Source organism: Bombina bombina, chromosome 4, assembly GCF_027579735.1.
Source record: "Bombina bombina isolate aBomBom1 chromosome 4, aBomBom1.pri, whole genome shotgun sequence".
Lineage (NCBI taxonomy): Eukaryota > Metazoa > Chordata > Amphibia > Anura > Bombinatoridae > Bombina > Bombina bombina.
The window spans coordinates 493,784,764-493,797,725 of record NC_069502.1 but is presented as its reverse complement, the minus strand read 5'-3'; the positions used below and the strand labels follow the sequence as shown (position 1 = coordinate 493,797,725).

Sequence of the window (12,962 nt, the reverse complement as noted above, 5' to 3'; positions counted from 1 at the left end):
TGTCTTTATTAGTGATTTAAATTGAAACACAGCATACTCAAAATGAAAAGACAGAACCGTACATGAATAACAATAGTGTGTATGTTATTTATTAAATGAGGATTAACACAGCCTGAAAGACAAGATAAAAAGTGCACATTTATCTCTTTTTTCCAATTTATAATAACGGCCACATTACAAATATAGGTTTATAAGCTGCTGATATGTGGACTATTAACCTATTATTAAATCTGACATTTTGAATGCATTAGGTTATAACTGCTGACTATAGTACCATTAACATCGTTAACAAGATTCAAGGTAATCTTATCATCTTATGTCAGCATAAAAAGCGTACTATCCTCCAGCAAACAGTATTAAGGTTACACAATAGTAATAGAGCTGTATTGACCACAGGTGTAATTGAAACACACAGTAACAGTTGTGTATGACCAAGTAATGTCTTATCAAGATTAATATTATTTAAGACTTTTTCAGAATATCTGACTCTGTTAGGTCCATTACACGGATATAAACACACAACCTTTACAGGACCTCTTGTTATAAGTGTGCATCAGGTTCATTAACCTGCTGCAATAATACTTTAGAAAGGTTTCCAGTATTAACCAGAACCCACCTGGCTAGAATTTACTTATACAGAACAGGCCGACCACTGAGTCTTTAGCATCTAAGTGTGTTTTTAATTTTATTTCCAGTGTTTTATATTAAGTTTGACTCAATAAAAGTTATGTTTTAACGTGGAACACGCAAACTCACTAGACCATCAGTAACTCTATTTTGCCTAAAGGAACTAGGTCTTTCATACTATCCAGAACTATACCCTATATTAACCCCTTAGAGTGCTATACATGTAGTCTGTCGAGTTAGAGCCTACCTCTACCTAGTTTCATATGTTGAATACTACATAGCACCTTCAACAGTCCATATCTGTATAGGGGAATTATCCCCATATATATTAAGGACAAATTGGGGCCAAATAGGGAATTAGAGATATTTAAGCCACTATAGGCTAAGTAGTGCCATTGATACCCCCTCTCTCTAGCAGAATATAGAAATTGTATACAGTCCAATGAATTACAGTCTAAATAAAAGCAACTTCTTAAATAATGGTGTTATACACAAAAAAGGAACCACGCTAAAATATCTTTGAAAGGCTGAAAAAAACGTGAATGTCACTATCCAAAATATGTGAATGTCACTATTCCAAAATATTTCAAAATTCAATGTGGTAATCCGAATGATAGTGCTGCAACAGTCAGATAAAAATAAGCGTCAAAAAATTATTATATATCAAGTAGAAACAATCAGGAGAAAAAAAAATCAGTGGCCACTGTGTAAAAGAAACAAAATATGCAGACAGTCAAAACCTTACATACAGATCTTCCTAAGGTGTAATAGTCTTTGTAGAAAACGTGCCTGCAACCACAGCAGGAGCGGAAGTGTTGTTTTGGGGGTGTCTTGGTCTTCTCAGACGACAGGCAATCCCAAGTAATACCTATAATAATAAAAACATACAATAGTGCAGAGGGTATTTCCCAAATATAATAAATGAAAATGAACTCACCAGTCGACGCGTTTCGGTCTGTACTAGACCTTTATCAAGACTGGAATGTGTAGTTTAAAATGGTCTTTTATACCGGTTTGGCAAATGTAGACCGGAAGTAATTGCATAATACTTCCGGTTTCGTACAGTGAATTAAAGAGCTTATTTCTAAATAATGCTTGAGTCTAAAGTAGCTTTTAATAATTGTATATCTAAGAAGGTTTATTTGGATATATAAAAATAAAAACCAGATGAAAAGTGGAAACATTTAGTAAAAAAGAAAAATAGAAAAATAGCGATATATGAATGAATCTTCAGAAATATTTGAATTGGTATAACAACTTTAAATTCATTCAAATCACACAAGAAAATCTTTACTTAATACATAAAGTTAAAAAGCTGCAGCAGTTCATATACAAATCAATACAATAACAAATGGATACATTTAAACCACACAATTAATACAAACTCAACACAGTATGTCAAATCTTAGTCCATTTCCCTTTGACCACAATGTTCTGGATATTGTCAGTCTTCAAAAGATAGTTTTGCCCAAATAGGCTGCAGGAGCGTCTCTTAAGGGACTGGCGTGGATCATAAGCCGTCTAGATAAAATAAACACAACAGCGGCTTCTTAGATAGATATTACAACTCCTTAAAACAACGGTACATCCGTACTTAAACATAGGTATTGAATAAACGTCCTAGTATCTCCAGCAGCCGTCATTCGGTCCTCCTCCACTCGCCACCGCAAGTGTTATCTGGATCCAAACTGCAGCAACCTTAAGGAGAGATGGTGTGAACCGAAAAAAATGGTAAAACACTTAAAAGTCAGAAATCTCTAGGACTTCAATGAGGTATTCACACTACGGAAGCCCTAGAGAACAAATTTAGGTGGTAGCACAAATTCAGGTAACACTGAGCAACGTGTTTCAAATCTTTGTCAAGCTCAGTTCAAAAATCCAATATGTCATCCTTATATACATCATTCTTAAAGGTATACCATGTTTTTCTTTTAAAGATCAGTCTTCATACATCTTTTTAAACAAATGACATATTAAAAACGGACAAAAATGGGTCATCAAATTACTATTCCAATAGAAACATATTAGTATTGGTACATTACAATATTGGTATTTTTTTTTTTGTTAGGGAATTAATCAATCTGTGATAAATTTTTTATTCCGATCACCGGCCGGTTGCAATGCTATGTTATTACTGCTGTACGCTGTTTCGGCGTTGCGCCTGTCTATCACAGGAGGAGGGGATATGCTAATTAGCCATGCGGCTGCCCTCCAGCATTACTTCGTCAGCGGTAGTGACGTAACGCACCTGCTCCGGCACGGTGATACCGGAAGTATAGAGCACGTTTAAGGGGTTTAAATAGAGGGATAAGGGTGGCGGGTAGTTAGATTGTTTTGTCAGAGGATTGGAAAGCAAGCCCATTGAGAAAGGTGCCAGAGGCGCACCGAAACGTCTGGGGTATTCATGTGATCGATATTGTCATTTGTTTGCAATAAAGAAACTTGTTACAACAAGACCGGTGAGTGCAGCATTTCTTCTACTAATAAGGAGAACTGGAAAGGATATGTACTATTTATGCAGCACCACAGCAATTGGACTGGGTTTAATGGAGTGCACCTTATTTTGAATTTGTATATATATATATTTTTTTTAAAGTCAGAGGCCACACATTTAAATTTTTACATAAAGGCGTTTGTTGAACTTTGCAATGTTAAACATTATGCAGTTATGTAAAAATATTAAGTCTATGCTACTGTCTTTTATAACATATTTATATAAAGAAAAATAAATATTATTGTTTAAAAAAGAACACGCAAAAAAACCCAGCTGTTTAAAAACACTGCAATAAAATACATAGCATTGCATTGTACAATAGGATACATATGAATGATATATTGTATATCCATGTATTGACATAGCTCCTATAGTTTTAATAGGAAGGTTTTGTTTTTTTCTTTACTAGCAAGGTAAATTACAGACATGACAAAGATATAGGCATTCTGTGGAAGTTTGCTGGGCGCTCCATTGGATTAACTGCATTTTTATTGGGAAACATTTCCAGTAGTGCCATATATTCCAAGCTCTGTTTTGCAGGTTAGGTACAGGTTTTCAGCCACAGTTGACTCACCACCTTTTCAGTGGCGAGACTTTCCAGTATAGGTACAGTGATAGTAATGCCCTACAAAGAACACTCATTTTGTTTCTGCAAACGCGCTGTTTGTGCTGTGTAGAAACACTTCAAATAATGCCCCCTCTGCTGATATCTCAGACAAGTGGCGATGTCAGTGAACTTTTGCTGAAGCCATGATCCCTATTTTTTACAATATAACGACAAACCAACGGACTGCAAGCCTGGCAAACATAAGCAGTGAGTTTCTTGTTGGTTTATCAATGTTTTGAATACCGAGACCTTAGAGAGAACAATGGAAACTGAGCACTTTATTACCTATCTGTTACAGTCTCCATGGGAGCATTATTTTATCTAAATCTTCTTGTCTGCATGTTCAGTATATGCGGGATACAATAGGCAAAATCAGCTATGTCAAATGAGAAAATAAAAGGTGAAGGAGCTATTTGTTAACAATGTAATACACTCCAGTATGTAAAATGGATAATTGGGAATACATTAAAGGGGAGAATATATTAAAGTACATTGTCCCATTAAGCTATGTAAGGTCAGGGGCTGTGGTAAGGACATCCTGGTACAGTGGATAAAAGTCACCCAGAAGGTCTTCCTCCTTTATGCCTCAACCAGGCTGATTATCAAGTTGCCATGTGGTTCTAGTGTGGTTATCGTCTACATTAGGGGTAGATTTAATTCCTTTCCTATCTCCAGTTTGTGAGGGGCTGAAAGGGAAGCAAGCTCCTATACAGAGTTCTCCATCATGCCATTTGAGACAATATGCAAAACAGTCCAAAGTTATTTTTTATTACTCGAGTCATTGTCTAGAGTGCACTAACAATTGCATGTCAGATATAGCAGGTGCGCTAAATCCCTCCCATTATAGACTTATAGAGGGGCACAGTAAAATCCATGTCGGATGGTGCTTGCGTTTATTAGCATGAGTGCAACACTTAACGTACCCCTTCTAAAATGAGCTCATTGAGCAAGCGAATAATGCCCCCTGCAATATCCATAAAAGTATAGTATATGCTAAAAGATTTAGGCTGCATTAAGATCTTTTGTTAAAATATTTAACCAACCCCTTGTATTGTGCATTAGTCTTTGCGCAGAATATCTCAAAAGATAACACAACTCTGTACTATCAGTTGTGCTCTACTTGTAATCTATTTCTCTGTATGTCCAGGTCCCTTAAGGATGATGAGATATAAAGTAGATTAGAATATGCTTTTCACAACTGTTATCTGCCATGGCCAGAATTTCCTTCCAAAGTTGTTTATTCTTGTTTTGAAAGTTACATGAAGTGTTCGACACATTTGTGATATAAAAACATACTGGCTGAAAAGGATAACTACTACTATTCTATGGGTGGATAAAGATATGTTCCACAAGCAAAAAAAGTGTATTTTCCAGTATGTGAAGATTTATGTAAAAATACCCTTTTTATTTACAAAAAAAAAAATGAAAAAAAAAATGCCTCTGTAATGATTTTTGATACAAAATGCAGATTAATAGTAACTTTAGTGTTTTGGAGAAATAGATATATTTCTGTGACCTACAATAAAGTTTTAATGCATATAGAAATGTAGTGTGATGTGAATGAAAGGTGCTGCTGCAGTATTTATGGTGGCTCAAAAGAATAAATTAGTTCTATATGTTCTACTATATATTCCAAATGCAAATAATGACCTGGGATTTATTCACATATATAAAAATAACACTGTAAGTACTTTCATGTTTTACATTTTGTAATGTAAATTATTTATTTCATTTTTGAAACATAGGGGGCAAAAGGTGATAAAGGAAATAGTGGATCAACTGGAAAACCTGGAAGATCTGTAAGAATATTGTAAATGTCTATCTATCTATTTATCTATCTATCTATCTATCTATCTATCTATTATCTATCTGTCTATCTATCTATATAGTCTGTCTATCTAGACACAGACACACACACACATACATATTATATATATATATATATATATATATATATATATATATATATCTCAATCATATTTTTAAATTATTTTAGGGAGAACCTGGAACTCATGGAACAGATGGCTTACATGGAAATCCAGGATCAAAGGTAGTATATTTAAATAGTTAATAAATGTGCTCATAGTTCTCAGTTATTTGAAGAGGTTCCTCATTTAGGGCCTGGTGATCTAAAGCTCTTCACTCTAATGAGATTATGTAAGAGGTCCAGTCCGTACTGTGAGGTCCTTCAAACAATTCTATGAAGGCAAATCTTAGATTTAGAGCTGTTTATTTCCCTATGCTGTGTTCAGTATGGGGAGAGGCACCTACATTACAATTAAAATGGACATAAAACCCAGATTTTTTTCTTTCATGATTCAAAGAAATCATATAATTTGAAATAACTTTCCAATTTACCCTTATCTAATTTGTTTTGTTCACTTGAAAAGCATTAAAGGGATATAAAACCCAACATTTTTCGTCCGTGATTCAGATACAGCATACAATTTTAAACAACTTTCCAATTTACATCTATGATCTAACTTACTATGATCTTATATATCCTTGGTTGAAAAGGATACCTAGGTAGGCTTAGGAGCTGGGAGCTAGCTGCTGATTTGTGGCTTCATATATATGCCTCTTTTCATTGGTTTACTGATGTTTTCAGTTAACTTCAAGTAGTGTATGGCTGAACCTTCAAAAAAGGATACCAAGAGAATGAAGTACATTTTAAATAGAATTAAATTGGAAAGTTTTTTAAAATTGTATGTTACATCTGAATCATGTGTTTCATGTCCCTTTAAGGGGACAGTAAAGTCAAAAATAAACATTCATGATTCAGATAGAGTATACTATTTTAAACAACTTTCCAATTTACTTCTAATATCAACATTGCTTTTTTTCTCTTGGTATCCTTAGTTGAAAAATAATTCTGGATAGTCTGAAAGACGCTTAGGAGAGTGCACAGGTCTTTAATATTCAGCAGAGTTTGTTACTAGGTATTTCATTGCTATAAACACTGTTGCAAGCACTGCTGTCAGATAAATACACATGCTCGCTCCTGAGCAAACCTAGGCTTGCTCTTTAAGAAAGAATTCCAAGAGAACTAAGAAAAATTGATAATAGAAGTAAATTGAACAGTTGTTTAAAATGACATGCTCTAACCAATCCATTCTTGTTTAAATTTGACTTTACTGTCCCTTTAAGTAGCTTATAATATTAAACTCATATTCTTTGATGAAAAAAATGCCAGGTTATCCTTTCTCTCACTGAACTTGCTTTTTGGAAAAATGTTTTTTATGCAAATGAGCATTTAAATGATTATTTTGCTTCCTAATGTCTTCTCATATATGCACATTTTGAGATTTGTATGTCTTAAAATTAAGTAAAAAAAAAAAGAAGAAAAAAATCTTTATTGTTTGAAAATAAAATGCAAACTAATCCCAAACATTCTTTAACTGTTTTTTTTTTTTTATAAACTGAACTGGAAATACACTGTGAAACATTTTTGTAATAACTAAAAAAGATTCTTGAGGGAAATGAAAGGGATTCTCCATTTATAAATTATAAAAATATTTTGGCTAGATAACAAGTGTTGCGGTATGGCTTTTAACGCTGAAAAAATGACAATTCCAGCGTTATGGCCAGGAACGCATATTACGAGTTGTGTCGGTATAGCTATACTGCAAGCATTTTAGCCTGTAACACAATGTCCATTCCGCACTCAAACAAATGACGTTTTTATGTGGGATTTTCATAGCACTGGTATTACAGGTTGTGCGGTCGGGCTTAAATGCTTGCGTTACAGCCTATACAGATACGATCCATACCGCCATCTGAGAGCAGTAGTTATGGATTTTGGGAAACAAAAATGTTTCACAAAACTCATAACTAAACTGTTACAACGTACACTAACACCCATAAACTGCCTATTAACCCTTAAACCGCCACTCTCCCACATCGCCAACACTATAATAAAGCTATTAACCCCTAATTTGCCGCTCTGCAACATCGCCGACACTATAATAAAGCTATTAACCCCTAATCCCCCACTCTCCGACATCGCTGACACTATAATAAAGCTATTAACCCCTAATCCGCCACTCCCTGACATCGGTGACACTTAATAAACCTATTAACCCCTAAACCTCTGGACTCCCACATCGCCGCTACTAAATAAACCTATTAATCCCTAAACCGCCAGCCCCCCACATTGCAAAATACGAAATTAAACTATTAACCCCTAAACCTTACACCCCCCTAACTTTAAATTAAAAGTACATTAATTAATAGTTTATTGAAGGCTAGGGGGTGTTTTTATTTTGGGGGGCTTTTTTATTTTTATAGGGCTATTAGATTTTAGATTTTTTTTTGTAGTGTTAGGTTTTTTTTAAATTTGTAATTTAGATTTATTTATTAGTAGTATTTTTTTATTTTATTAGAAAAAAAGTGATGTCAGGTTAATTTATAGTTTAATGTTAGGTTTATTTTTATTTCACTGGTAAGTTTTTATTTATTTTAAGATAGTTATATTGTAATTTTAATTTTGTTAGGGGGTATATTGTAATTTTAATTTTGTTAGGGGGGTGTTAAGTTTAGGGGTTAATAGTTCAATTTAGTGTTTTGAGATGTGGGGGGGCTGGTGGTTTAGGGGTTAATAGGTTTATTTAGAAGCTGCGATGTGGGGGGCCAGAGATTTAGGGGTTGATAGGTTTATTTAGTGCCGGCGATGTCGGGGGCGGCAGGTTAGGGGTGTTTAGACTAGGGGTTTATGTTAGGGTGTTTTTTTCCCCTATAGACAATAATGGGGCTGCGTTACGGAGATTTCTCATTCCGCACTTCAGGTGTTAGGTTTTTTTTAACACTCTCTCGCCATTGATGTCTATGGGGGAAAGCGTGCACAAGCACGTCAAAGCAGCCCTTGGCTGCTCCGATCAGCCAATAGAATGCGAGCTCAATCTGATTGGCTGATCGGATCAGCCAATCGGATTGAACTTGATTCTGATTGGCTGATTCCATCAGCCAATCAGAATTTTCTTACCTTAATTCCGTTGGGCTGATAGAATCCTATCAGCCAATCGGAATTCGAGGGACGCCATCTTGGATGACGTCCCTTAAAGGAACCATCATTCGTCGGGAAGTCGTCGGTGAAGATGGATGTTCCGCGTCGGCGGGATGAACATGGATCCGGAAGAAAGAAGATTGAAGATGCCGCTTGATAGAAGACTTCAGCCCGATCATGGACCTCTTCAGCTCCCGCTTGGATGAAGACTTCAGCCCGATCATGGACCTCTTCAGCTCCCGCTTGGATGAAGACTTCAGTCGGATCATGGACATCTTCAGCCCCCCGCTTGGGCTTGGATCAAGACATCGGAGGAGCTCTTCTGGATCGATCGGTGAACCCGGCGTGGTGAAGACAAGGTAGGGAGATCTTCAGGGGCTTAGTGTTAGGTTTATTTAAGGGGGGTTTGGGTTAGATTAGGGGTATGTGGGTGGTGGGTTGTAATGTTGGGGGGGGGTATTGTATGTTTTTTTTTTTACAGGCAAAAGAGCTGAATTCTTTGGGCCATGCCCTGCAAAGGGCCCTTTTCAGGGCTGGTAAGGTAAAAGAGCTTTTCTATTTTAATTTTAGAATAGGGTAGGGCATTTTTTTATTCTGGGGGTCTTTGTTATTTTATTAGGGGGCTTAGAGTAGGTGTAATTAGTTTAAAATTGTTGTAATATTTTTCTAATGTTTGTAAATATTTTTTTTATTTTTTGTAACTTAGTTCTTTTTTATTTTTTGTACTTTAGTTAGTTTATTTAATTGTATTTATTTGTAGGTGACTGCGTTCTGTATAGAAACAAAAAAAGAAGAGGCGCTCTGGTGCAGATGATCCTTGGCTACAAATGATTCTAAACTAACAGTTCAGAGTAATACTCACAAAGATGTTTGCACATGCAGTGCAATAACAGGTGAGCCGAAGCCTCAGAGCCGCTCGGCTGACTCGCTAGAGGGTGAAATCAGCTGTTCACTGGGTAATCACTTCACCAACGATGTGGGGAAAAAAGATACCTATGACATAAAATATAGATACCGCCCTTGGTGCAGATTATCCCAGGCACAGAATACACATACAACAGATGTCGAGAAGTTATACTCACAAACGGAGTTGCACAAGCAGTGCAATATCAGGCGTGCCGAATCTTAAAGAGCCGTTCGGCTGACTCCCTGAGGCCTGTACAGCTGCTCCTGGATCGTTGGAGGAGTGGTGGAAAATAAAGGTGGATATGCCGATAGAGGTTAATCCAAGCAAGGGATCAATAAGGCAAATAGAACAATTCACCAGCAAGGTAGACAAAATAAAAGTATTTATTAAAAATATAAAAATTACTTAGCAACGCGTTTCTCGGCTAACATGCAGTTTCATCAGGCTACATGATGACAAGATGTAGCCTGATGAAACGGCATGTTAGCCGAGAAACGCGTTGCTAAGTAATTTTTATATTTTTAATAAATACTTTTATTTTGTCTACCTTGCTGGTGAATTGTTCTATTTGCCTTATTGATCCCTTGCTTGGATTAACCTCTATCGGCATATCCACCTTTATTTTCCACCACTCCTCCAACGATCCAGGAGCAGCTGTACAGGCCTCAGGGAGTCAGCCGAACGGCTCTTTAAGATTCGGCACGCCTGATATTGCACTGCTTGTGCAACTCCATTTGTGAGTATAACTTCTCGACATCTGTTGTATGTGTATTCTGTGCCTGGGATAATCTGCACCAAGGGCGGTATCTATATTTTATGTCATAGGTATCTTTTTTCCCCACATCGTTGGTGAAGTGATTACCCAGTGAACAGCTGATTTCACCCTCTAGCGAGTCAGCCGAGCGGCTCTGAAGCTTCTGCTCACCTGTTATTGCACTGCATGTGCAAACATCTTTGTGAGTATTACTCTGAACTGTTAGTTTAGAATCATTTGTAGCCAAGGATCATCTGCACCAGAGCGCCTCTTCTTTTTTTGTTTCTATACAGAACGCAGTCATCTCTTTTTCAACATCTTTGGAGAGAGCAGCTATCGTTTGGGACATCATTTCCAGATTGGACATCACTCTATATTGGGACTTTCACTTGCATCTATGGATGTATATTTCCTAACCATATGACTGTGGTGACTATTGTTATGTATTTGTATTTATAATTATACAGTTCATATTGTTTATTTTTTGTAAGATATAAAACTTAGGATCTATCCATATTATCACTTTTTTGAAATAGCATAAATTAGGCGCACCTTATTTCTGGACACACTACTTAGATATAGTAGAGCCCCATTGTTTTTATTTGTAGGTATTGTATTTAATTAATTTATTGATAGTGTAGTGTTAGGTTTAATTGTAGATAATTGTAGGTATTTTATTTAATTAATTTATTGATAGTGTAGTGTTAGGTTTAATTGTAACTTAGGTTAGGATTTATTTTACAGGTAATTTTGTAATTATTTTAACTAGGTAACTATTAAATAGTTATTAACTATTTAATAGCTATTGTACCTGGTTAAAATAAATACAAAGTTGCCTGTAAAATAAATATTAATCCTAAAATAGCTACAATATAATTATTATTTATATTGTAGCTACATTAGGGTTTATTTTACAGGTAAGTATTTAGCTTTAAATAGGAATAATTTATTTAATAAGAGTTAATTTATTTTGTTAGATAAAAATTATATTTAACTTAGGGGGGTGTTAGGGTTAGGGTTAGAATTAGCTTTAGGGGTTAAAAAATTTATTAGAGTAGCGGTGAGCTCCAGTCGGCAGATTAGGGGTTAATGCTTGAAGTTAGGTGTCGGCGATGTTAGGGAGGGCAGATTAGGGGTTAATACTATTTATTATAGGGTTATTGAGGCGGGAGTGAGGCGGATTAGGGGTTAATACATTTATTATAGTAGCGGTGCGGTCCGGTCGGCAGATTAGGGGTTAATAAGTGTAGGTAGGTGGCGGCGACTTTGGGGGCGGCAGATTAGGGGTTAATAAATATTATGTAGGTGTCGGCGGTATTAGGGGCAGCAGATTAGGGGTACATAGGGATAACGTAGGTGGCGGCGGTGTACGGAGCGGCAGATTAGGAGTTAAAAATTTTTAATAGAGTGGCGGCGATGTGGGGCGGGCCTCGGTTTAGGGGTACATAGGTAGTTTATGGGTGTTAGTGTACTTTAGAGCACAGTAGTTAAGAGCTTTATAAACCGGCGTTAGCCCAGAAAGCTCTTAACTACTGACTTTTTTCTGCGGCTGGAGTCTTAGTTGTCGTTAGATTTCTAACGCTTACTTCAGCCACGACTCTAAATACCGGCGTTAGAAAGATCCCATTGAAAGATAGGATACGCAAATGGCGTTGGGGGTATCTGCGGTATGGAAAAGTTGCGGCTGCAAAGTGAGCGTTAGACCCTTTCCTGACTGACTCCAAATACCAGTGGTAGCCCAAAACCAGCGTTAGGAGCCTCTAACGCTGGTTTTGACGGCTACAGCAAAACTCTAAATCTAGGCCTAAGTGTTTGATAGTACCCAAACTGCATCTGGCACAAAGAACCAAATATTTTGAATGATTTACTATTTCTGTGTCTACAATAAACTACTAATAATAGCACATTTCCACACCACACATATTAATGTTTATTTTTTATATTGATGTCTGAATAGATCGTTGAGTGCCTGTTAGATTTATGGAATTGTTATAATATAATAAACCATTTATCTAAATGCCTACAATGTAAAAAAAATATATATTTAAACAAAAAAACAAAACAAAAACAGGACTAGCTGATTCAATAACATGACCACATTTAGGGGTTGATTTATCAAAGTCTTTGCAAGCCTTTCGACCCACTACGGCTGCAGGTTCTCTAAAGAGAACCTGTATGCCGTATTTAACAAGCTTCCATAATCTTTCGCCAACTCTAAAGTGGCGAAATTCAAGCGCCACGATCTAGTCCGAACGGAGAGATTGACAGCTCCTGCCCGCGAGTGATTGGCTGTGCGTGAGCAGGGGGTGGGATTGCACACGAGCGCAAAATAGCCCTCATGTGCAATGCTGAATTCCGCCAAGGGAATTCAGCCCGCCAGAGGCGAGCTGCGGTGGACAGGGGCGCGTATTTGTGTCCCTGTCTGTCTCAGCTTTAGAAATTGCCCCCTTATTGTAATTGACAAATGTATATGGGCTGTGAATGTTCAACTAATAATATAGAAGAAAGTGTACTTAAAGGGCCACTGAACCCAAATTTTTTCTTTCATGATTCAGACAGAGCATGACATTT

The 12,962-nt window shown here is 36.6% G+C and overlaps 1 protein-coding gene across 1 annotated transcript in view; it reads left to right on the top strand.

Moving 5' to 3' along the window:
- Positions 1-12,962, top strand: part of LOC128656477 (collagen alpha-1(XXI) chain-like) — a 788,552-nt gene that overhangs the window by 606,046 nt on the left and 169,544 nt on the right. The window contains exons 15-16 of the mRNA XM_053710398.1: positions 5,474-5,527; positions 5,725-5,778. Coding sequence (XP_053566373.1) covers positions 5,474-5,527; positions 5,725-5,778 — 108 coding nt within the window. The remainder of the gene's footprint in view (positions 1-5,473; positions 5,528-5,724; positions 5,779-12,962) is intronic.